The sequence below is a fragment of the Equus asinus genome, chromosome 20 (genome assembly GCF_041296235.1).
Source record: "Equus asinus isolate D_3611 breed Donkey chromosome 20, EquAss-T2T_v2, whole genome shotgun sequence".
NCBI classification, from domain to species: domain Eukaryota; kingdom Metazoa; phylum Chordata; class Mammalia; order Perissodactyla; family Equidae; genus Equus; species Equus asinus.
Window position 1 is genome coordinate 48914474 of NC_091809.1, and position 24511 is coordinate 48938984.

At 40.5% G+C, this 24511-nt stretch overlaps 1 protein-coding gene across 6 annotated transcripts in view; it reads left to right on the forward strand.

Annotated features, from left to right (window-relative positions):
• The window catches only part of CADM1 (cell adhesion molecule 1), a 313526-nt gene that overhangs the window by 228538 nt on the left and 60477 nt on the right, over positions 1 to 24511 (forward strand). For all 6 annotated transcript variants that reach the window (XM_014855516.3, XM_014855518.3, XM_014855517.3 and 3 more), the window contains exons 2-3: positions 19059 to 19205; positions 20739 to 20891. In XM_014855516.3, the coding sequence (XP_014711002.3) occupies positions 19059 to 19205; positions 20739 to 20891 (300 nt within the window). The remainder of the gene's footprint in view (positions 1 to 19058; positions 19206 to 20738; positions 20892 to 24511) is intronic.

Sequence of the window (24511 nt, forward strand, 5' to 3'; positions counted from 1 at the left end):
TTTTCCTTGACTATGTATAATTTTTATAATTAGAATAAAAGTTAAATTTTTTAGAAAGGTGTTAATTCTTAAAAGTAATGGTGTAGAGGTCCCAAGACTCCTAATGCAATGGTCGAATTACAGATGCTCTCAGTAAAATGAGAATTATTCCAGAGCTCAGGACAGCTAGCATAAGTTGTCTTGTGTAGCATAAGTAATAACTGCCTATTAGCCTCATTTTTGTGCACCATTTCTCAGTGTGCTTTTAAATAATGTCTTTGATGGTTTTATGTAGGAAAAAAACATTGTGTCCATAACAGGTATACCCTCACAGTGTTTAGCCCACCTCATGGTTCCTCTCATGGCTTGTAAATCCCAAGCGTTGAAAAGTACCTGGCCTGTGTAGCAAGAAGGTGAATTCTACATTGCAAATTCCTAAAAGGTACTGATAGTCTCATTAAAAGCATATGGAGGGGGTCAGCCCCGCAGCCAAGTGGTTAAGTTCACGCACTCTGCTTTTTGGCGGCCCAGGGTTTCCCTGGTTTGGATCCTGGACACAGACATGGCGCCGCTCATCAGGCCGTGCTGAGGTGGCGTCCCACGTACCAAAACCCCAGGCACTCACAACTAGAATATACAACTATGTACTGGGGGGTTTTGGAGAGAAGAAAAAAATGAAAACAGAAGATTGGCAACAGATGTTAGCTCAGGTGCCAATCTTTAAAAAAGCGCATATGGAAATCTTTCTCTTAAAATTAATTACAATGTGGTAACCAGGCACAACCCCTCATCTCTCAGTGTCAGTCATTCTCATGTGGTCATTTGACCTATTGTCGGCAACTGTAGCCATCATTATTCCAAAAACTTAGGTCTGACCTAGGCCACTCAGGCACAAAGACAGAGGCCCATTGACCACATTGGGAGCTTCCTGATACAATATGCTTAGGTTACCAACCAGAGAAGGGCATAGTTCTTCGAATTCTGAGCCCTGCCTGCCCAGGCGTATTCTGTGTGCACAGATCATTAGGGGCTGTCCTAAAACCAAGCCAGGGAGGTCAATGCAAGCACATTCAAACAGGAGGGTGAAGAAGAGCTGCCATCTTGAAGACGGGTCAGATGATGGAGAAGCAAGCCAGTTGACTCAGGCACTAGAGCTTGAGACAGGACTGAGCAAATGGGAGGCTGGAATCAAGGTGATCTGAAGAGAGACGGCATGGAGCCCGGAGTGAGAGAGGGAGGGAATGATGCAGGATGGTTCAGGAGTTCTTTGGACGGCAAGATTGCTACTTAGTCTTTTAAGGAACTGTTCCTTTAGCCCCACCTGGGCAGTACTCAGACTTAAAGGGGCAGACTTCTAACAGGCAGGAGCGGATGCTTTTTTTCTGTAGATAAAACAACTCTTCCCTTGGAAAAGAAAAACCAAGTTAGAAAGTTGCCTTGCATGTTCTTTAAAAAAAAAGCTTTCTAGAGAATCTGTAACTACTATTCACTTTTCTTAATGTGTTGAACTACAGTCTAAAAAATTTAAAAGACTGTACTTTTTATCTTCATTTTCCCCAAAACTAGAAAGGTGGATGGAGAAAATAAAAGGTAGAAGTGAACCTACCATATCTTCTTAGATTTATTTAGGCCTTGCCTCCAAAGAATTCAAATATCCTATTGATCTTGGTAACATGTTATAATAAAAGTAGAGTTTTAGCCTCTTGGCCTCACCGCCCAGTGTCCATGGCAAGGGTCACCAGAGATGGTTTTGGACCCAGGACCTAGTTCTGAGCAGCACTATATTATATGGCCCAACTCTTAAACAGACAGTTGAGATCCAGAGCCGGGTTCTGGAGTATGTAAAGAAACACAGCTGGTGACGCAGTACTTCCCAGAGTTCTCTCTTTGACCTGTTACCGGCCTTTCAGTGAGCCTTGTTTACCATGCTTTTCTTGTGGTTTGTGACAGATAAGAACTGTATTGATTCCTAGCATCTGCTGGCAGTAACCTTTGAAAGGGCAGGCGATGCATCACCACAGAATTTTATCTATCAATATCGGAGTAATAGAAAGACAGGGATGACATCTAATCACAACACTGCTGGCAGATCATAAATCTGAGCTGATATGGGACTAGTAATGGGCAGTAGAAAAGGGACGCGGATTAACATTAGGATAAAGTCAGGGGGACATTTAGCTGGAAGGGACAAGATTTGGCCATGAGAAAAGTCCTAATGGCAATGGTCACCCTCACAGAGACCTGGAGAAGTTAAGTATGTTGCCCAAGTTTATGCAGCTAGTAAGTTGTAGAGGCCCTCTCTGAGCCTCAGTTTCCTCGTCTGTAAAATAGACACGGTGAAGGATTCCGTAAGATGGTGTGTGCCGGTTCTCAAAGCCTGGTCCCTGGATCACCAACATCAGCATCACCTGGGAACTTACTAGAACTGCCAATCCTTGGGGCCCACCCATACCTGCCAAATGAGAAACCTTGAGGTTGGCGCAGCCAACAAGCCCTCCAGGTGATTCTGATGCACAGCAAAAAAAAGTTGAGAACCACAGATGTGTGCAAAACAGCCAACACAGCACCTCGCATGCAGCTGGGGTTCAAAGAAGCAGCCTTTAATTGGTGTCTTTATTATTATTAATATTATTTATTCCTACCATTTATAATAATAATTTATTCTGCTTAAAAACTCAACAGTCCTCATACTTGTTTTGATTCATAGGTGAATTAGTGGTAAAAGAGACGTTTTTGGACAGATAAACATTTATGACTGGTAAGCAGTGTCAGAACTGGATGTGTAATTCCTACACTCCTGTCATTCACCAGGCTAGAGGACACCAGCATTCTAAAGGTTAATTTCTCACGTGTGCTCTGGACATATTAGTGCTTTTGACAGGTCGGGAAGCTTCCAGCCCGGACAGTGAATAACGCCACAATTTAATAACATAAATGGAGGCTGTCTGATTCTGCAAAGAAACGGCCTTCCTTAGGGCCCAGAATATATAGTCCCCGCTGCAGTTACACTCACAGTATTTTTAATCATTTCATGTTTTTATTATATCCCAAGTACCAGGTGCTACAAAGAGTCCCTGGTGTTGGCAGTCACTCAAAACTTGACAAATCTAAAAAGTGAATGGAACAGCAAGTAGCCCATTAGAGGTTTTCGTTTTTCTTTTTCTTTATTTAAAAAAACTTTTAAAAAGAAAAACTACCTTATAAATGTTGAGAGGGTTGATTTTGGCATCTTATACATGAAAAGTAGTAGTAATAAAGTTCCCCAATTGTTGGCCTTTTCTCTGCAGAAATTATGGCTGTGCACGCCTGTGGGGGTTTAACTGTGTTTCCATGAAGTCCGTAATTCACACTCTCGATGTGACAAGCATGACTGCCCATAAACCTAACGACTTTTTTAAGAGACCAAAATTCAGAACATTATTCTCTCTGAAACTGCACTTTAGTAACCCGGCAGAAAACCGTTCAGAGATCCGCTCCCATTGCAGTAAAAGCATCTGGGCGCGCCAGTGGTAAAAAATGCTAAAAGCTTTCCTACAAGAACACATTTGTTAGAAGAATGAAAGTGTGAATCAGTTGCAATGGCCATACATTAAGAAACTAGGACCTGGCAATGACCGTTTTGCTGCTCCACCCTCTGTTCCCCCCACCAAAAAATAATTACAAAAGTTTATTAGGAAACTTACATCAGGTTGAAACTCACATATAAATTTTCAAAGTGATAGGAAAAAACCTCCCCAAGCTGAGATTCTTGCTTAGGTGGAATTTTTGCTTCTTTTCTTTCAAGGTAAGTGTTATTTCCTCCTGTGAGCAGCTGTTAAGGATGCCATTAGCCTGCATCCGAATGGCAAGGCACATTCACTCTGAAGCCGCATACAGGGCCCACGGTCCAGGCTGATCCATGGATGTTCATTAAAAAGCCATGTAAAAGTGAAACTGTTTACCTTTTCTTTCCCTGAGCATTCTACGAGGCTCTTTCCACGTCTGCTTCTTTCTGCCTCCAGCTGAAGACTCTTATTTCTCTTAAACTTCTGTTTATGTTGTTACCTATATTTTTGCAGCAAATTTTACCTACTAGACACAGTGAAAAGGCCTGCTGTAATGGGTAATATAGCTTTGATTTTTTCCTTCCTTCAAATCATAGAGTGGAATTTCATCACCTTTGTAACAAACCTCAGCAGCCTCCTCTCAGTTTTCATTTTAGACCACTTGCTTTGTTTCCCTTTTTGTTGTTTGTCTTCACTGGCTCAACGCACATGAGCCCAAAATATACAGTAACAGTAAAACTGAAGAAGCAAAAATTAACCAGGGCACAGCATGTGAACTGGCAAACCCGCTAAGCATGAGGGCCCTGGCTCGAAGTAGTTGTTTTTGCAGCCGAATGCAGAATAATCTATTTGTTTTGGTCGAAGTCAGCTAGCTGCTTTGGGGGAGGATTTTGCATTTGTGTAATGCTTGTTCTTTGAAACTTGAGGAAGAATGCTAGGTTCTAGTTCCTATTGACTTTATAAAGGATCCACATCATTTTATCATCATGCAAACTCGAGTCTTTTTTTTTAAGATATGGTTTTTTTGGTGAGGAAGATTGGCCCCAAGCTAACATCTCTTGCCAGTCTTCCTCTTTTTTTATTTCTCCCCAAAGCCCCAGTACGTAGTTGTGTATCCTAGTTGTAAGTTGTTCTGGTTCGTCTATGTGGGATGCTGCCACAGCATGGCTTGATGAGTGTTGTATAGGTCCACGCCCAGGATCCAAACTGGCGAACCCCAGGCTGTCAAGCAGAGCACGCAGATTTAACCACTACACTACTGGGCTGGCCCCCCAAACTTGAATTCTTAAAATATATTTTTAAATAAGAGGTTGCTGAAGCCATGTTTCTCCCTGGAGACTGACCTCACTTGGTGATGGGGATTCATGATCTTCTCTATCCCACGACTCACTGATGGACCAGTTTCCTTGAGACAAGTTTGACTAGGAACCCGCCTCTTTCTGAGACCTTCCTGGGTTAAGCCATCAGTCTCATGTTCATGTTCATGATATCAGGGAGTGATTAGAATTACTGGCCTCTAGGCCAGAGCTCCTCAGACTGTAATGTGCATGTGAATGATCTGTCTTTTTAGAATGCAGATTCTGAGTCAGTAGGTTTGCTGTGACTTTGAAATTCTGCATTTTTAATAATCTCCCAGGGATTTTCAAAACTGCTGGTCAACCACACTGATTAGCAAGGCTCTAGTGGGGGTAGGGGTCAGGCAGGGGCCACCCAGATTTTCTAATTATATTCTTGGTATAAGTGAATGCTACAAAAACCCATCTCAGTAGTGAACAACAGATGAGCATATGTGTGCAATTTGCCTTCTAACTACTTTTTAAAATGAGCTCTGTGCTGGTCTTTCCTTAGAAGGCCACTGGACATGAACTGGATGGTAGACGTGACTCACAATCACTCAGGGCCGCCGTCACTGAACTGAAACCCCAAGCCCTCGTGCCTCACCTCGAAGTATTCTCGACTCCTCCTCACTCTCCTTTTCCTCCCAACCTGAGCTCTGCTTTCTCCCCTCCGTATTCCCTTACCTGGCTCTTATCAGCTGTGAGTACTCTGGGGCTGTGAGTACTCTGTGGCGCAAGTCTCTTAACTGATCTTCTTGGCTCCAGCCTTTTTCCTTCCTCCAGTCTTTCCTCCTCCTCCACATAGACGTTGTCTTTCAAAACACAGGTGTGATCATATCACTTCCTGGATTAAAATCACTTAATGGCTCCCTATTAATTACAAGATAAAGTGCAAATTCACCAGCCTGGCATACAGTGTCCTTCAATATCTGGACCTAATGACCTTTCCAGAAAGCATCCCTGCCCATCACTCTTTGGAGCCCACCCTACTCTTCCCTTTGTTCTAAATGCGTCAGGATCTCAGATTTCTCCTCTTCCCCACCCTGAGTAAGTTGTTCCTCCCTCCTCCAGTTTCCCACAGCACATTAGTATACTTTTGACTTATGTCTTACCACATTGTGTTGTCACTGAAATTAATGTCAATAACGAACTAGTGTCCGTCACCAATTTTTTTATTTGCTTCCTACATTCAAAGGTATATTTTTGTCTAAAAATATTTATTAGTGTCAAAGTACAATTGTCAAACTAAACCAAATATTACTAATTAAGTTTTGGCTGTGTACTTTTTTTTCCTCCAGTGTCCCACGAGGGGGGAGAATTAGACCTCCTCATGCTGCAGTAGCATGCCACTTAGTGAAGGGTAGGTCTCTAGAGACCTCAAACACCCTGGACACACCCAGGAACTCATTAGAAGGCAGAAAAGGTCTGAACACCAGTAGCTTTCTCAAAGCTCTTACACTTAATAATAAGGGAAGGAATTATCAGCAAGAAGTGACAGCCAGCATTGGAGGGAAGTAGCAGGCACATATGCAAGCCTAACAGGCTGAGATTGTTTAGAAAGGGGCCAAATATTCTTACATATTTCATTAACCCACAGAGGCTTGACAATAGGGGCATAGGACAAAGAAAAGGGGGAAGCCAACAAGCCTTGTGGAGATTAATTTCTTTTTTCGCTGAGGAAGATTAGTCCTGAGCTAACACCTGTGCCAGTCTTTCTCTATTTTTTATATGTTTGACACCGCCACAGCATGACGGACGAGTGGTAGAGGTCCACACCCGGGATCCAGACCCACAGACCTGGGCCACTGGAGCAGAGTGTGCTGAACTTAACCGCTAGGCCACAGGGCTGGCCCCTGTGGAAGTTATTTTTGTTTCATTTCGTTTCGCTTTAATTTTGGCATTTAGAGATTCGATTATGTAGAAAGCTCACTTCTGTGGAACGTCATATTCCCTCAGGATGCTAGCTAGGTATCTGAGGTGTTGACTGCTGAGGTTTTCCAGTGAGGATGGTGTGTTATGTTGCTAACCTAACACTTGGTGACCCTTCCCCTCCTTAGAACATGGAGATTGTTCTCTGAACTAATATGGCCCTATATTCGAAGGAGGAAAACCAGAAAATAAATCATGTTTTTAATGCTATAGATTGAACCTAACTTCACATATCCAGTCCTCTGTCTACATCTGCAATTTACCTTGTACTTTTCATATTTATGATGGTTTTACTTTGCAATTTAACATAAGTGATGAAGATGTTTTAATTTACTATGTGCTTTTTAGTTAGCTTTAGAATGAAAAGAGTAATAGCTGAAGCTCTGATATTGAAAAAAAATTCCAGCAGATTACAGAAGATCATAAGAAGGTTCTAGTAATAATGACAGAGGTTCCATGTAGATAGTGATGATGCTAATGAAGAAGTTGGAGGAGGAGGAGGAGAATATAGCCTTTATTTAGCATTTTTGGAGCTTGAAAAATACAGTATTTCTACATTTCCTCACTTGATTCTCATAATAAACCTGGAGGAGAGATACCGTTTACTCTCTTTAAAATATAAAAATAGGTTCAGAGTTTCAGAGTGTTTTCCAGTTTCACCAACAGTAAGCTCAAAACTGCAGCGCAAATTCCTGTCTTCCAAGTCTGATGATCTTCCCATTTCTCCTTAGATGCTTTCTTATAAATGAGAAATAAAGCACAAGCTATGTCCTTATCACATATCTCTAATTTCAATGATGATTGATCAGCAACCCACACTTGGATGATACTAATCAAGTTATTTTTATAACGGCACCAATTTGGAAAGTTACAGCGCACATCTGACTGATATAGGCTTTGCAGTGGGGACTCAGCAAGCATGAAAGAATCTGGAATCTTCTTTAGCCACTGACTTCTCTCCATATGCCCTCATCGAACGCTGGCTTAAAACGAGCTTTCTAATTCGTCTGTTTCTTCCCAGAATCAGCTGGGACCAACCAGTAACTCGAGAGCCCAGAGGTTAAAAAACTACCACTTGCTTTTATCACTGACGGAGGATGGAGGGACTAACTCACCAATAAGGGCCTTAATCATGGAATCCAATTTCCAGCTAAGAAATTGTCATTTCATCTAATGGTCCAAAGCTACTTGGCTTCCTGGTAGGAGATGTAAGTTGAATGTCGCAGCATTATTCAGCATGATAATTATCATGGATTTACAGCTGTTTCTTGAACAAACCATATTACACACACTCAGAATACTCTCTAGAATGAGAATATGAACTGTTTATCTCCTCCCATTTCCCCATTTTCTGTTTCTGTAGTAATGTCAGTTGAAGCTGACATTCACTCTGAGTCCATATCTGATATGTTCCAACTGATATCCTTACTTGCTTGTCCTGTCGCTTCTAAGCTTTAAATTTGGAAGGTTTTCAATGGCTCTTGTTGGCAGGAGAAATGAACGAGGAGATGTAGAGAGAGACTGCTATTACAGCCAAATTTCAGTCACAGAGATTGTCAATACTAATGAATGCCCTTGAAGCAGATACTGTAAATGCCTGAAGTTGGAGTCGAGCTGCCTTTCGAGTCCAGATCATTCAGCAGAACAGACATCTCTCTAAATACTAAGGGCTTGGTATTTAGGCCCTGGTTCTAGGGCTGATTTTATCAGCGTGGCTTACTGGAACATGCCCATTGTGGAAAGGCTTCAAATTCCTTTATATGCTGAGAGCATAACTTTAGTTCTATTCCTAAATCATGTAGGTGAGATACAGTGGATTCTTCCATTAGTTCCCCTCTGTTCTTTGAGCATCACAAAGGCCCGTTAATATAGTACAATTGTTAATAGCACTAGATCTAGATTTAAATAGACGTAGGTGCAGATATTGCTTTCAGCCACTTATTTAATCTCTCTAAATCTCAGTTTCCTCATCTGTGTGATGGGGATGATGATAAGACATTGAACCACACAGGATAGTTGTGAGATAATGTAAAAAAAAAAAAACAAAAACAAAGCCTAGTGCCTGGCACATAGAAAACACTTTAAAAATATGTTAGCTATTGTTATCATGTAGATGATTAAAATAATGCCCCCTTCAGAAACAGTGGGAATTTTCTTGATATTGAAAAAATTAAAATAATTTTTAATAACAGAAAAGAAATAATTTATTTCTCTTGCTTCCAGACGTGGAGAAAAGCAGTCACTTCCCTTTTCTTCCCTATGTTAGTAATTACTGTTACATGTGCCTTGTGCTTTTAAATATCTTACACTGAGCATTAGTCTTTTGACACCCTAGGGGCAAATGTAAAGAAAAAACAATCAGCTTTTAGTGAGTTGACCCAAGCAAAAAGTGACCCAAGTTTAATGTTGGTACTTCTTATCAAAGGGAAAATGATATTAAATTGGATGCTTAAAAGCAGAATATAAAAAATAGGGGAAATATGTGCCATCTCCTTTGAGACTTGAGGTTGGGGTTCTAAGGAAATTGAATTTAAAGAACTTTGTAAAGGAGCAGGCAGTGACAACAAGTCTTGTAAACAATCTGTCTCTAACATGCTTAGACTTAGGGGAGCTGAGAAGTCTCAGTTAAGTGCAAGTGATCCCGGTCGAGTCGGCCATCTCCATAAGCTTTGAAATCCCCAATTTTTCTTTGCATGTTACAAAAAGGCAAACATTTTCTTACAGAGTAAGAGCTCACTCGAGGCCACTGCAGTGTATGTAGTAAATGTTTTGGCTACTAAGTTCTCTTCTGAAGTGAGAGAGAAGTCCAAGTTCCCTTAAATCTTTCTAGAAATAATAGAACCTCATGTTTGTATCTTCCTTTGTGGTTTTCGAATATTTGAAGATGTATTTTGAGTTTTAATCATGTAAACCTTTTATTTAAGTTGTGAATAGCTTGTATTTTGGGAAATGTAGATAGCTCTATGTGTGAGTTAAAATTGTCAATTCCCACTATCCCAGGCCTCGGCTGATGTTGGGACCCATGGCCACGACTCTGGATGGTGTGAGAGTCTGTTTCGTCAGCTACCAGCCTCTGTCTACACAATCCATCCCTTTCAGAATGTGGTTTTCTTCCCCAATATCCCTTGCTCATGGACAGCAGAATTTTGTGCAACTAGTTTTCACTCTGCAAAGTAGTCAATTAATATATCCCAGAGAATATAACATGATAGTCAGTTCGTTAGCAAAGTAGTTGATGCAGAAGATCAACAGTCGGCCTTGAGCACGTTTGGTCTCAGAAACAATGTGTTTTGAAATGCTGGAACACCAGCCCGGCTTTCACTTGCTACTGAAGCCGCTCAGTCTAACACTCTTCTTTTATACTTCTTTTGCCATAAACGAGCATCACAGAATCAACTCCATTGAGAACAAACTACTTACTTTGCCAACGCAATTAGTTTTGTAAGAAGCCTCTGTCTTCAGATTGTTCTCCAAAGTCCAAGTTGGATGACTGGCTATTTTTTAATTAATATTTTTCAAGAGCTTCCTTTCTCCCAAGAGCCTCTAAGCAGATTTTGTAGGCTTTAAATGACTCTTCCACAAGGTGATTTCAATGCCATCTCACAAACAAATAAAATAGTGACTTTCATACTTGTGGGGCTCTATTTTTCTCTCTCTGTTTTAATTCTCATAAAACCTGTCCATTGCAGGGAGGTTTTCTTCAGGGTTAGGCTATCTTCTCTCCCAAAAAGATGCTATCTTTTTGTTGGACGAAAAGGCCATGAAACCTGTCCAGCTATGAAAAGGAGTAAGAGGAGAAAAAGGTCTGGGATTTTGACCTTTCAGGGTGAAGAGCAAAAGGATTCAGTGATTATTATTATCTTTTATGGTTTATTTTTGTATTCCTGTTTCTTTTATTGCCCTTTGCTTCTTTGATAAGTGAATTTGAGTGGAAAAGCTAATTCAGATCTTCATGTTTAGTGGATAGGTGTCGCTCCCCACAAACATCCTGTAGAGGGGACTGCACCTCTGCATATTATGGGATCAGGCAGCTCAGACCTGAAGCATCATAATTGCTTGCCCTTTTAGTGCTGTGGGTTCTGATTAAAGTGTCCTATTCAGCTCAGAGTCTTTTAAAAGGAAGGTGCTAATGTGATGGTTAAAACTGAAATAGCACAGGCACAGATGCTATAACTACTTTTGTTTGTCACCGTCCTCCTTGCAAAGAGTTTTCACACATCTAATCAATGTTTCCTTTCACAAAAGACATACTCATCCTATATGTAAATACAAGCTGGACTGTGCTTGACCCCAGTGCTTCAGCCTTAATGTTGAAAACCAATAGACACAAAGGTAAAAGCAGCTGGATGCTTTTTAGTCTTTAAAGTGAAGACTCGGGTCACCTTTGGTTTGGTATAGGGGATCATTCTCTTGGAAGAGAAAAGCAGAACTCGCTCTTCTTGCAAATGAAATAGTACAAGATTCAAGTATTTCATGAGGATGAGAGAAACTTTACATGATTCTTTACAATAACTTCTGTCCTATTTTAAAACCTCACTACTTTCCAGTTTGTAAGTTGACGGCAGAATTATCAAAAATCTATTCACTAGGGAAATTTCGTTGGTCTTTCAAAAACTAGAATTGGGAACTGTGAAGGCTGTGCTATTTCATAGCCACGCCTTCCAAAAGGAGCTTCAAAATAGAAGCGATATTGCAAGACATGAGATTTGCAGAAGTGGACCTTTGTATAACTCGGTGTGGTTGATGTTCACTGAGGCCCTGAGCTGAATGCATTGTGGGAGCCACCACCATGAGCATCAATATTCTTGGCTGTTCCCCTTTATGTGCATTTTGGAGTTAAAGGTGAAATTCCATCTTTAACCCCCTTGTGGTTGTCTGAACAGTGATTAATGAACTAGATGTGATTCCCTGCAGACCTTTCAGAGGGTGGATGAAGGATGGAATTTCAGCCTTTTTTTTTTTTAACCAGGCCTTTTGCTTAATACAGCTTTTAAAATTAATGTCCTTTTTTGAATGCCAAGAAAACAAAGGAAATTTCTCAAAAGTGTATGCAGCTTGACACAATAGGCTTTAATTGGTGTCAAGGAGATGTTAGGGAGAATGGGAAAATGCCCATTTAGCTGATAAGACTGCGAAGTGGAGCCTTGTTATGAGCTGTCATCTCAACGTGTATTTAAGCTATAGCAAAACTGAAACATATTTGCCATATAGATCATAATGACTCCAAAGGAGCCATTATACTCTATTATGTAATTACATAATCAAAGCATGCATAGTAATCAGCTTTTGGAATTCAATGCTAATCAAACATACCTATAGTATGTGTTTAAGCTAAAATAGAGAACGTTAATTTGCCATTAGTCAACTAAACAAGAATGTGTATACAGAATATTCATGAATAGCTTAATGTTGTGTCAGATGATATTTTTTGTTGTGTATTCAGGGGAAATCAATGATTTTAATTGAAGAAAAAACCAGTACTGAGGAAGATTACTCTTTAACTTGCCGTTCAAAAATTTGCCTCACCTTTTACTGATCATAAAGGAGATTAGATTAAACTCAGTATTTTTTTCCTTCCATAAGCTCAAGTGATACAGCAGTAATTGTATTACAGGAGATTCTTGTGAGCGCCTGACCATCTCCATGCTATAGAACACAGGACACATTGTTGTAAACACTACATGTAAAACAAAGCTTTAAAAAAAATAAACCTTGAGCACATATTGCTTTTGCAATTAGAAACAAATTAATAAATGTTATTTAGAAATAGCCAAGAATAGCAATACGTTGACGACCCATAGGAGATGTGGCCTCTGCTCTTGGCTGTGCCTCACACTTGCCATGTGATCTTAGGCCTCTCTCCTCCCTAGGTCTCTGTGTCTTCATCTATAAAATGAGAGAGTTGTTCTCTAGGTTCCTTTGATTCCAGATGGGTTCTACGAAAAAGGAGGTGACACAAATGAAATGTTTTGGTCACTGTCACATACTCTTGCCCACTCAGTTGTTTGTTGAGTTGGTTCAGTTGATTTTAACTCTGAGGTCGTGAGCTCTGTGGTTCGCATTCACAATTATTTTGACCATTGAGTAGAAAGTCCTTGGAGCAGACAATCAACATATTGGCCTTCACTGTTTGGGATGGCAAAACATGGATGAGGATCAAAAAGGTTAAGAGAAGCTTTGTAAACAGCACTCAGATTGAATGCTTTTGATTTTTAAATAAACATTCAAGTATTCACAAAGGTTGAAGTATTGCCTCTCTTTGAAATAAAGAATTGTATTTATGTTGAAGAGGTCTCACCCTCACCTTAATCCACGTGTGATGGACCCATCCTATTGGACGTTGGTTCTTACTGTCTCTTCTCTGCACATTGGATGACTAAAAATGTTGCTATAATATTTAAATGGGACTAAATTCTTTCATCAAAAGCTTTCGTGGCTTGAACTTCAAATAATTTATTTTCAAATTACTTTTACTGTAATTCTTATTAATTCAAATAGGTTTCTGATTTGATATAAAACTCTGTAAATGCAAGGAACAGTTTAATGAATTGAAAGATAGGATTGAGTCTTTTAAAGGAAATGTACAAAATATGCTGACAGTAATTGCTTAGATAGAAATCAAATCTTAATGGCTTTGTTAATGATTTGTAGTGAACACTGTGTTTACGTTGACTTGGGGGAACATATGCAGTTAGAAAGATTTTTCCCTCTGGGTTTCAACAGAATCTTAATTTGTTTTTTCCTGAAATTTACTCAATTCTGTGCTAGCTCTCAGAGATGGTAGCAGGAATTGTGGTCCCTTTATTGGTGACGGTTTTATTTGCGCAGGGGTAGGGGTTATTCTTTCAAGTTGGGCCACATAACTAACATGGTTGTTAAAATGGCATCCACTAGAAATGAGAACGGGTGCAAAGCCATTTGAAGCTTCGAGGCACAGAAGGCTCTCCTACTAATAGAAAACAAGGTTTCCAAAAGCATGCGAGTCCTTTGCTTCTTTGGAAAGTCTAATCTTAGGTACCTCTTGGAGGAAAAAAAATTAATAATCCTAAGCCTTTAATTCATGTGAAATTTCAAGAACTGTGGTGGGTTTTAAAATTAATGAGTGCTTCGACCATCGGCTGGATGATGTTTTTTTTTTTGGATAACCTTTATTTTTGGTTCAACTTTTGCCTATTTGGACAACCTGACTGTGCTAATTTAATGTTAGCTTCAGTCTTCATACAGCAGAAAGAAAAAAAGCGGGTTTCCCTAATATGATTTTGCTACTGAAGGAGCAGGTCAGGGGGCTTTATTTGCTCTCTCTCTGGGCAAACTGTCTTCCAGTTAAGAGTCATTGGTGCTCCTCGGTGTCAGTAAGAGTTTACATAGCTGCCATAGTATAAACCGAAATCTGTTCTAACTATGACTTGCCCTTTTATTATAGACTTGACTGGAGAGACTCCCTGGTGTAAATGAAGTGCTTTATTTATGAACAGCCAGGCAGCGGGGGCGTGAGCGCTCGGTGCCGGCAAATGCCGGCCGCGCACTGGTAATAAAGGCGTTCTCCCGGGGCAGAGTGTGCGATGCCGAGAGGAGGCGCAGTAGTAAACAATATGTTTTACATTCAGGATGGTTTCTCTCTCATCTTGAAGTGTGTAATTGTGTTCTGGATAAATTATGGAAATAAAAAAAATCAGAAGTTGCTCATAGGGAAGTAACCCTCTTTAAAAACAAGTAAATTTTCCAAGGCAGAGCGAGTAGAACCTTGGCAGCGAGTCCTCATGTTGGCTGGTTGAGAAGTACAAGCTGTATGGGCTGGAGAAGCTGACAGAACTGGGTTCAAACACCAGCTCGGCCACTTAGCTGAATTTCCTTGGGCAACTCCTTTCGATTTCTCCGCATCTCAGATTCCTAATCTTTAAAGTGGGAATGTTGGAAACTCCAGGTGTTCGAGAGGGAAAAGTGTGCGAAGCAACCAGCTCTGGGTAAAAGCTGCCTTCCCCATTTGTCTGTGTGTGAGAACGCCATTTCCCATTTCAGGGTCTTCCTTTAAGATTCGCCCTCTCATCCCCTTCACGGGGCATATTGTTGATTGAATAGATTCCAGTCGATGCTAGTGTTTTGTGTAATGCCATTTAAATAGAGTTTACAACAAAATGAGGTTTTAGGAAAGAGTCCATGAGTTAAGTTAATTGAAGATCGAATTAATAGGGGATTTATGAGCCAGCTGCACCCCCACCCCCACTCCAGCCCTAACCAGCTCGCTGAAATGGTCATTACTAATCATGAAAATAAATTTTGTCTTTTTTTTTAGATAATATGCTTTCTCTTCCTTGTAATGAATGTCTAGCAACTTCTAGTTTCCTATGGGAGAGTTGCATGTGAGTGAATGGGCCTCTCCAATGCCAGAATTTTTTATTTTTAGAAATTGTGGGGCAAATAGGAAAAGTATAGGGAATACAGTTGCTGGTATAAATTAAAATCCATGGGGCCGGCCCGGTGGCGCAGTGGTTAAGTGTGCACGTTCCACTTCGGCAGCCCAGGGTTTGCTGGTTTGGATCCCAGGTGCGGACGTGGCACTGCTTGGCAAGCCATGCTGTGGTAGGCGTCCCACGTATAAAGTGGAGAAAGATGGGGACAGACTTCCTCAGCAAAAAGAGGAGGATTGGTGGCATATGTTAGCTAAGGGCTAATCTTCTTAAAAAAAAAAAATTCCAGTTTGATTCCATCTCCTACACATCACCCATATGTACTAATTAGCAGTCAAAAATGTCTATACGTATCAGACGTTGTTCCACCCTTAAAATAAATTACCTTGCTGTTAGCAGCCTTATTTAATGGCCATGGTATATTGTACCTACTTGATTTCTTTTGCCCAGAACATGTGCTCTTTTTGCCTTGACAGTATATCTGCTAATTGAGTTTTAGAAAATTGGAGAGGTTTTTAAAATGGATTATTTAAGAAAGGCACCAAAGTTGCCTGTTTGTATCCTTCTGCTACACATCAAACTGTGTTTTGTAACAACCTAATTGTCATGATATCTATTTCAAGGGGAAATTTATCAAGTCACAGTGCACCCTTCTGTTGGGAAGAAATATTTGAGGATGTGAGCAGAAATTATTTTTACATAAAGGCTCCAGGCAGTTAAGAGTACTGACATACATATCATATTTTCATCACTGTCATTCACTTTCTTTGCCTCAAATAAATAGGTCATTATTATTCCATTGCAGCCATCTTATGGTGCCTTGAAGTATGGAGCTCTGTTTAATATAACTGCTGTCCAGCTGACCCGTATAATTTATTGGTGATTTTTACAGAGTGACATCCTTGGGCCACCACCATCAGCCAAGGCACTTTGATACCTTTCAGCAAAATATTTCATTATCACTTATAATTTTTTACCGTTAGTGTTGTAACCATGTTAACATAGCTAGGAATTGTCATTTTCTGAGACACTGGGTTTTAGGTTGACCGTAGCAATTTCAAAAAATAATACAGTAATGATGATGATACCACCATGGATTTGCAGAGTACATTATCTGCCAGAGCACAGCGAGAGCAAAAATCTACAGATGGCAAAAATTTTATCTGAACAATTTACTCAATAATGACACATTAAAGTGATCTGGTCTTATATTACTTAATTATAAGTAATAATTAAGACTATTTAGATGTTTAAAGAAAGAAACAAAAACTTTCTGATTCTGTGGTGTTACCTTCATTGCTTAAAACACAAAATCATGGTCAACTCCTGTCTGCTCCTGTCTCCTGTGTAAATGTTTTACAGCTTTAATATGAACGTAAATACTTCTCAGAATATGCTAGGATTCCAAGTAAAGACTGAAGTTAAAGTGTATAGTTATTTCCACAGAAACTTCTATTAGAGCATAATTGAATTGCCGCTGGCTGTCCGTCCCCGTAGCTGCACGATGGTGGTCAGGATCTGTATGTTGAAGGGGTTAGGGCCTGTCACCAGGTAGCCTTTCCATATGTTCCTTCTGTAAATTGAAGATTCTTATTTGTGTTGCTAGTAAACCTCTTATAGGTAGAAGAAATCTCTCCCACAACCCAGTGGACCCCATTTGGTATTCCAGTCTCCTCAAGGCAAGTCCCATGACTTGAGACAGTTACAGCATTCGAATCATGCAGTTTAAGTTTTCCTTAATTTTCTTACTAGATTGGGTTACCCTGAGGAGATAAGGGTATTGTCCTTTCTGTACATACTTTTACGAGGACCAGCAAAACCACCTTGAAAAGCTGGCTTGATTGGCAGGAGTTCCCTTGTCCTTGTTGTTTTCTCAAATCTGGGAATAAACTGCTCCCTCCAGCTGGGTTCTGAATTCTGTGTTTGTCACAGTAATCCACTGAGGAAGAAATAAGCATCCCTTCGATTTTTCTGATCGCTTTTTCCCTTTGTTGTGATCCTATAACACTGTTCAGCCCACCAAGCTCGCACTGCCGGATCAAGCCGGGAACATTTGCCCTTTCCATCTGCAAGCCCCGTGGGCCTGTGTTCTCACACCCAGGTTAATTCCTGGGTCTGAGATCTCAAGGTCGGGTTGCATTTTGGTTTGCTGCTTGAGCACCAAGAATTTTTGTTTATCTGGGGCTCTAATAATTTTTTCCTTATCCCTTAGGTTTCCTCTTTTCTAATCCTCTACCAGAGGCTGAGCTATTTCTAGGTGGATTTGGCCTAAAGCCATCTTAGACACCCCTTCTTGTACTTCCCACTGTGTCCTGCCAAAAAAGGATCCTTCAGCAGAAATACGATAGCAGGTGGAAATCCTCCATTGACTCTAATTGCATCTCTATTTATGCTGGCTCTTTTTTTTTTTTTTTAGAAGAGTATTTATCTTTGACCTTTGTTTCCTAATGTGACACAATATTTTAAGCAATGAAGAAGCAACTGAGTTGATGTGTAAGTACATAGAGAGCTCCTTGAGAGGGACGGTGAGCTTTCATTCTTGTATCCACACTATTCCCGACACATAATAGTTGCTTAATAAATGTTTGGCTATGACATCTAGAGAAATGATGATGATGGCAGCTATCATTTATTCAGTTTTGTGAGAAGCTAGACACAGTGCTGAATGCTTTATTATCTTTCTTAGTCCTCCCAACAGCTCTGAGAGAATTTTTAATTGCTATCCCCATTTTGCAGATGGGAAGGTGGTTCACGGACTTGAAATAATTTACCTGAGATCAGGCAGCTAAAACATAATTGCTCTCTTGCCCGGCCCCGATTAACCATTAGACCTGTTGCCTCTACTACACTTTGTGTTCTCTAAGTGGGGTTAGGTGTCAGTTTCCACCCGCATTGCAGCTTCCTAAAGGCTAGGACAATGTCATGTACTTCTCTAGCCCCTGCCATGCCAGGTGCAGAATTGGACATTCAACAATTGCTTCATCTTTTGCTTTTGAATTGAACTCCCCTCACCTCCTACCCGTGTCGTGGATCAGTTAGGACATTTATGAGGGGCCCTGGCCACTGTCACTAAGCTTAGAAGCAACAAACTAGAACAGATCTGGAGATAAGCCTTCTATCAGTGGCTCTGAAAGCCTTGACCTTTTGACATGTTCTGAAAGAGATTTTCTAAATGGCTAGAAGGGGGTGGTCTGCAGAAAGGACATGGTTCAGGACTGCCTGGGACTTTGGGGGAGTCAAGAAGGTGTGAGTTTCTGAGAGCAAAGTAACAAACTGAACTGTAAGCCTTGCCGGAATTGTCCTGAGATTCCAAAGAGTCGAAGTCGGGTAGGTGCTCACTCCCACACAACAAATAACAGAACCGCCTATACGTTAGCAATGGCCACGTCCACTGACAAGACGCGATTGTTTACCGAACCCTCCCACCTACATCTATTAAGCGGCCCCTTGAGTTTTCTGTGAGGTGACCAAATAGCTTTGCTCAAGGGCGTGTGAGCTACGGTTGAGTAGACTCCCCTCTCCTTTGGTGAGAGCTGCAGCCTCACAAAAGCCAGTACTCTGCCCTCTCCATGTCTCTCCAGCACACTACTCAGCTAGTGTGAACGCCTGGAGGCTAGATCGTTGGGATCACAACTTTTGAGAGCATGTCGGTTCCAGGCTTAGTTCTCTTTTGCCCTAGATCTATCTCAGATTAATAGACTCATTTCGTGGGCTGTGGAGAAAGGTGTGTGAGCCATACCTAGTGTACTACTGGTGTCCATTTTCTAATGCACTTCTTGTTTCTCATTTTAATTGATCCCATTAACCAAATTTTCGTTGATGGAACTTTTTCTCTGACCTTTCTTTCTCCTTTTTTAAAGGTGATGGACAGAATTTGTTTACGAAAGACGTGACAGTGATCGAGGGAGAAGTTGCAACCATCAGCTGCCAAGTCAATAAGAGCGACGACTCTGTGATTCAACTCCTGAATCCCAACAGGCAGACCATTTATTTCAGGGACTTCAGGCGTAAGTTTCCATCTTTATAGTATTAGATGGCAACTCTTTTTCCTACATGTTGTCTTGATAAAGAGATTGCCGAGGCCTCCTTTTTTTAATTTAACGTTAGATGCTTAAGGTTGAGTCAGTTCTTCAGAGGGAAGAAGAGACATGCAATCATAATCTTTCTACTTAATAGAAACTGTGAATGGTCCCTTTTAAAAGTAAGGCAGTCTTACTTTGCAATAGGAATTGATTGTAGTAATTCAAGGTGAATTGCAGTTGAGTCCCAAGTACTTAGCTGGCACAAACAACTCAAATAGGGTAAGGCAAGGAAAATACAGCATTCTGAAAGGTAATCTGTTTGGTTTGAAGATTGAAGTTTCCAAGACAATCTGTACCTATAAAGACAAAACCAAATCCCGTGTCACCTTAGCCTCTGGTGTATAGAGGTGTCCCCGTGCTGAAAATCTTTCCAAATGTGATATCACAAAAGCCAATAATCAAAACTTAATTGTGTATCATAGAAAATGGTTCAAATGGGTGTCAGGGCTTGGCAAGAGCAGAAATAAGGTCTTTCGAAAAATTCTTATTTGAAAACATTGGTGCCTAAACAAAGCAGGTGTTGAGCATGTCCCTTCCCATCTGCTTGACCCCCTTCTCCCCAGCGCCTCAGAACATTCGTGACGTGTGGAGAGAGTTGATAAATCTAAGGAACATTTGAGAGGATGAAGGAGGGTAAAAGGAGAAAAGCCATCTAGCCTTTGCCAAAATCAATATAAGGACTTTAAAAGTGAATATTTAAAATAAATAAAAGGTTTTTTTTGGTTTTTTTTTTTTTTTAACCTATTATTACTTTTGTGGTGACTCTGATTTCCTCGTGCCTCCTCAGTTTCATGCTGTGAAGCTGAATGTAGTTAGAAAACTGCAGGGTGGGTCAAAGGCCTCTGTCACCCCGGGTCCCGGACTTTTGGCAGCTCCACCTCAAATCACACCAAACAATATCAAGTACAAAGATGCTTGCAAGTTAAACAGGATCCTTTTGCTGTCAAGTTTAAAAAAAATTATTTTCATTTTGCTTTTGAAATTACCACTAATGAATTTTTGGTTTCTTTCATAATTTGGAACCACTGTTTTTTTAAGACCTCAGCTTTTGAGAGACAATATAAAAGCCTGTGGGCCCCACTCCCCGAACTTTCAGTGCCCAGAGGGGGCTCAGGGCCTGCCCTTTGCTTCTGTTTTCATTTTGCCCATCTCCCATGGAAAAGCTGAAACAATTTATGAGTAAGGGCTGAAAACAGGCAGCACTTAGAATTGTGGCAAGGTGTGTGTGTGAGTGTGTTTCCTTTAGGACGGGGTTATTTGTCTACATGCAGCTATTGGGGGAGCCCAGAACAGTAATTCAGGAAGCACAAAGAAGTACCCAACGGGTGCAGAAGGACTTAGTCAAGTTTTCTCCTCTGTAACTGCCTCTCTCGGCACCTGACTTCTTCCCCTGCTAGAGAAGGAAAGTAGACTGTCCATCATCTTTCCCACGGTCACTAGCTCTGTGTTTTGTTACAGCTTTGAAGGACAGCAGGTTTCAGCTGCTGAATTTTTCTAGCAGTGAACTCAAAGTGTCGTTGACGAACGTCTCCATTTCTGATGAAGGAAGATACTTTTGCCAGCTGTACACTGACCCCCCGCAGGAAAGTTACACCACGATCACTGTCCTGGGTAAGAGCGCGTGGGGGCGTGTCCTGGGAGCGGAGTGGGATGGCTCTTACTACCAGATGGCTTCCAGCCACGAGGAGAAGGTTAATGGTAAATTTTACTGTTCCAACTTGTTTTAGGAAGGATCACCGCCCATCTTGCTGAATTTTAAAAATAGCCTATTTTACCAAACACTCTAAGGAATGGCAATCAGCAGTCTTTATAGATTCCACCTGCTCTTGGGTTTCAAACTGCCCCCCCCCCACCCTCCACCCCCCACCCCAAAGCTTCTGAAGCAAAGATCAAGAGAATTCAGAGCCCTCAAATGAATCACTCACCACGTGAAATGCCATCGCTTCTAACTACCAGGGGCTTTTTTCCCTTCTGTGCAGGAGAGGGGTAGACCGGCTACTACATCTGTACCCCGTGCAGATTCCGTTATGAAATCTGCTTAATGATTTTTCCTTGTGAGTTACATCCTTGCTTAATAGCGTTGATCTTCTTTTCTTTGGCTTTACTTATTGCCTTGTTTATTGCTTATACTCTAGATTATGCTGTAAAAATCATACCCCATGAACACATACTTTGCCACAAAATTGCAACCATTGGATGTAAAAGAATCAAGAGCTTCTAGGGAAAGAAGGCTGATAATAAGCAAGGACTGTTGACAGGCTGCTGGGTCCCCCTCTCGTGAGTTGCATGTCTTCATTTATGATCGCCAGATTGTGACTTTCAGCAAAATCCCAGTAGCCAGGTTTCCATGTCTGTATTTTGATATAGTCAGCAGATATTCCTGTGTTGAAGGTGGTCTGAATTAGTCACCTTTTCGACAAACATATACCCCAGTGCATAACACCAGCTGATCTAGATTTTTGCAACTGAGTTTTCAAGGACGTACACTATAGCGTGAGGCAAGATCTCTGATTTACACCTTTGGGAAGATGATGAATCAAAGTCTATTTGAGGCGGCAGACGGCAGCTTTTCAGTGTAATGATATGAAGATTAAAGAGGAAAGATAAATATGAAGGACTTTTTGCTTAGTGTGTGTGAACATATATGTATTTATGGATGTACATATTGAGGTGCTGTCTCATTACTTTAACACAGCTGTAAAAGGGAAAATATTTTTTTATTCATTAAACTAAAACATGTCCCTAAGGCTCACATATGTGTTCTTTTTTTTTTTTTTTTTTAAAGATTTTATTTTTTCCTTTTTCTCCCCAAAGCCCCCCAGTACATAGTTGTGTATTCTTCGTTGTGGGTTCTTCTAGTTGTGGCATGTGGGACGCTGCCTCAGCGTGGTCTGACGAGCAGTGCCGTGTCCGCGCCCAGGATTCGAACCAACGAAACACTGGGCCGCCTGCAGTAGAGCGCGCGAACTTAACCACTCGGCCACGGGGCCAGCCCCTCACATATGTGTTCTTGATAAGAGGAATGCTGATTTTGGGAAGTCATGTTTCAAGTCTGGCCGTACCATTTGTGATGTGGTCTGTGTTTGATGACAGATGCCTTTCCGGTGTTCATGTTTGTCTCTAATTGTGGCTTTAATCCGTATTAGACCTGCAGAAATAATAAGCATGAAAGGTTTCGGTGGGATGACTATTTTGGTATTTTGCAGATGTACCAAAATCACAAGCATGCATTTGAACTTTTCTGTCCATCTCCTTGTGGAGAAGTATTTGAAAACACTGTTGGCCTTTTGGAATAAGTCATTTGCTGCATAGTTGACCATCTGCCCATTGACCGAGCATTGTTTATGGCATTTCCACAAAAGTGACAGCAATAAAAAGGAATATGCTTACATCATTTTGAATTTTCAGAATGTTTCACTGGATATACCTTTAAGTCTGAATGTCTTTATTTCACAGAAGGAAATGAGAATGAAAGAGGTTAGCCGTCTTGCCCAGATTACAAAGCACATGGTGAGAATCAAGGATCATAGGCTTTGAAACAGACCTTCCTGTCCTGCCTCACAACCTTGAGTCTGCCAGCCTAGGTCGTTTTCAGTAAAATCCTGAATGCTGCTCTTTCAAGATTTTTTCCCTGAAGATGCACATCTTTTGTTTTCAGGAGTATATCTGGGCATTGGCAAGCAGTTACTGCCTGTCAGTTTCTGGCGTCTGGTGCATTTGTCCTCAGACCCCCTGGATCGGGCCAGTTTGATTGAATACACCCAATGTGTAGGAGTCCCCATGCCAGCACTAGACTTTTGAGAGGCGTTTATGCCTGTAATCCTTTTGGAGGGCTGATTATTCCGGAAGTAATAGGTTGCTGCTTGTATTGTATAGAAGCATTAACTTAAATATACTTGAAAGTAATACTAGTAGATGCTCTTTTTGCAGATATTATGCATTCATTTAATATTCTTTCCATTGAATTTACTCTAGGATTCCTTGATGGAGTAAAATTGTTGTCATCAATGTTTGAGTCTTTCATATTCCAAAATCTGACAATTTCCACTGATACTCATATATTCAAGTCTTTTCCCTAAGGTTTATAGTTTTCAGATATTATAACAAATGAAGAATGATATATTAGCATTTTCGTTTCTATCTATGGTTCTCTGAAAAGGGCTCCGAATATACTTACACAGCTGTCAAAGTTCTTGATAGGTTGAAGATGCTCATTTTGGTGCATGTGTCTGATGGTTGTTTGAAGCATTCAGCAAAAATTTCAGCATAATTATAAGACTTAGGGTATTCTGATAGTGACTATTATGTTTATTATCTTATCCATGTAAAAACTGAGCACTCTCCTATGATGTTTTGCATGCATTTGGGTGCCTTTTAGGCTATTCATTCACTCCTTCCACTTGTATTGAGTTTGTTTCTCTCTCCAGATCATCGTGCGGGACTCTCTTTATACTACTGTTCACGGGAGGAGTTGAATGGGAAAGAGAATACGCTGCTTTAAGATTAATATAGTTTTAATAGTAGCTAATATTATCACAGTCCTGTCCTTCTAAGATTAGTGTTCACTCTTAAGATTCCAGGAACAGGAGAGCCTAATTATTTTAAAGGGACTTAGAGTGAGATTTCATGTACTGATCAGCTTTAAGACCCTTCTTTTGTTGTAATTAACATGACTCATCTTGATATTGCTGATTTTTTTTTAAATGTTGTAGGCGTAATGTTTATAATTAGCACTCTTATAGATTTCAGGTTAGCTGAGAACAACCTTGACATTTCTCTGCTGTTTTCTAGTATTTCCCTGTACGTGATTTTCATTCAGGTTTTCATCTATATGCACCTCCTTAGATTATCTTTGGTTATTTTCATTAATGGCTGCAGGGAGTTTTTATTAAATGTGTGTGTTTAGTGGACCATGTATAAGTATATTCTCTGGTTAGTAGCAATTTTAATTCATTTTCCCTACAAATGGATTTTTATACTTTACCAACCTCTTTTGTATTAGAGTAGATGTTAGGAAGTTAAAGGGAAAACAGTAGAATTAATAGACCAAAATAAACTTAAAGATTTTCTTATCCAACACTGTTTTTTCAGAAAGATAGACTTAAATCACCCCGTTTATATTTTCTAAAGCTGTCTTGCTCTAAAAAAAAAAAAAAAAAATCTGAGAGAAGTCAGCTTTATAACTGATATCAATAAACCATTAGGATTCACATTATCAGATTGTGTTTTAT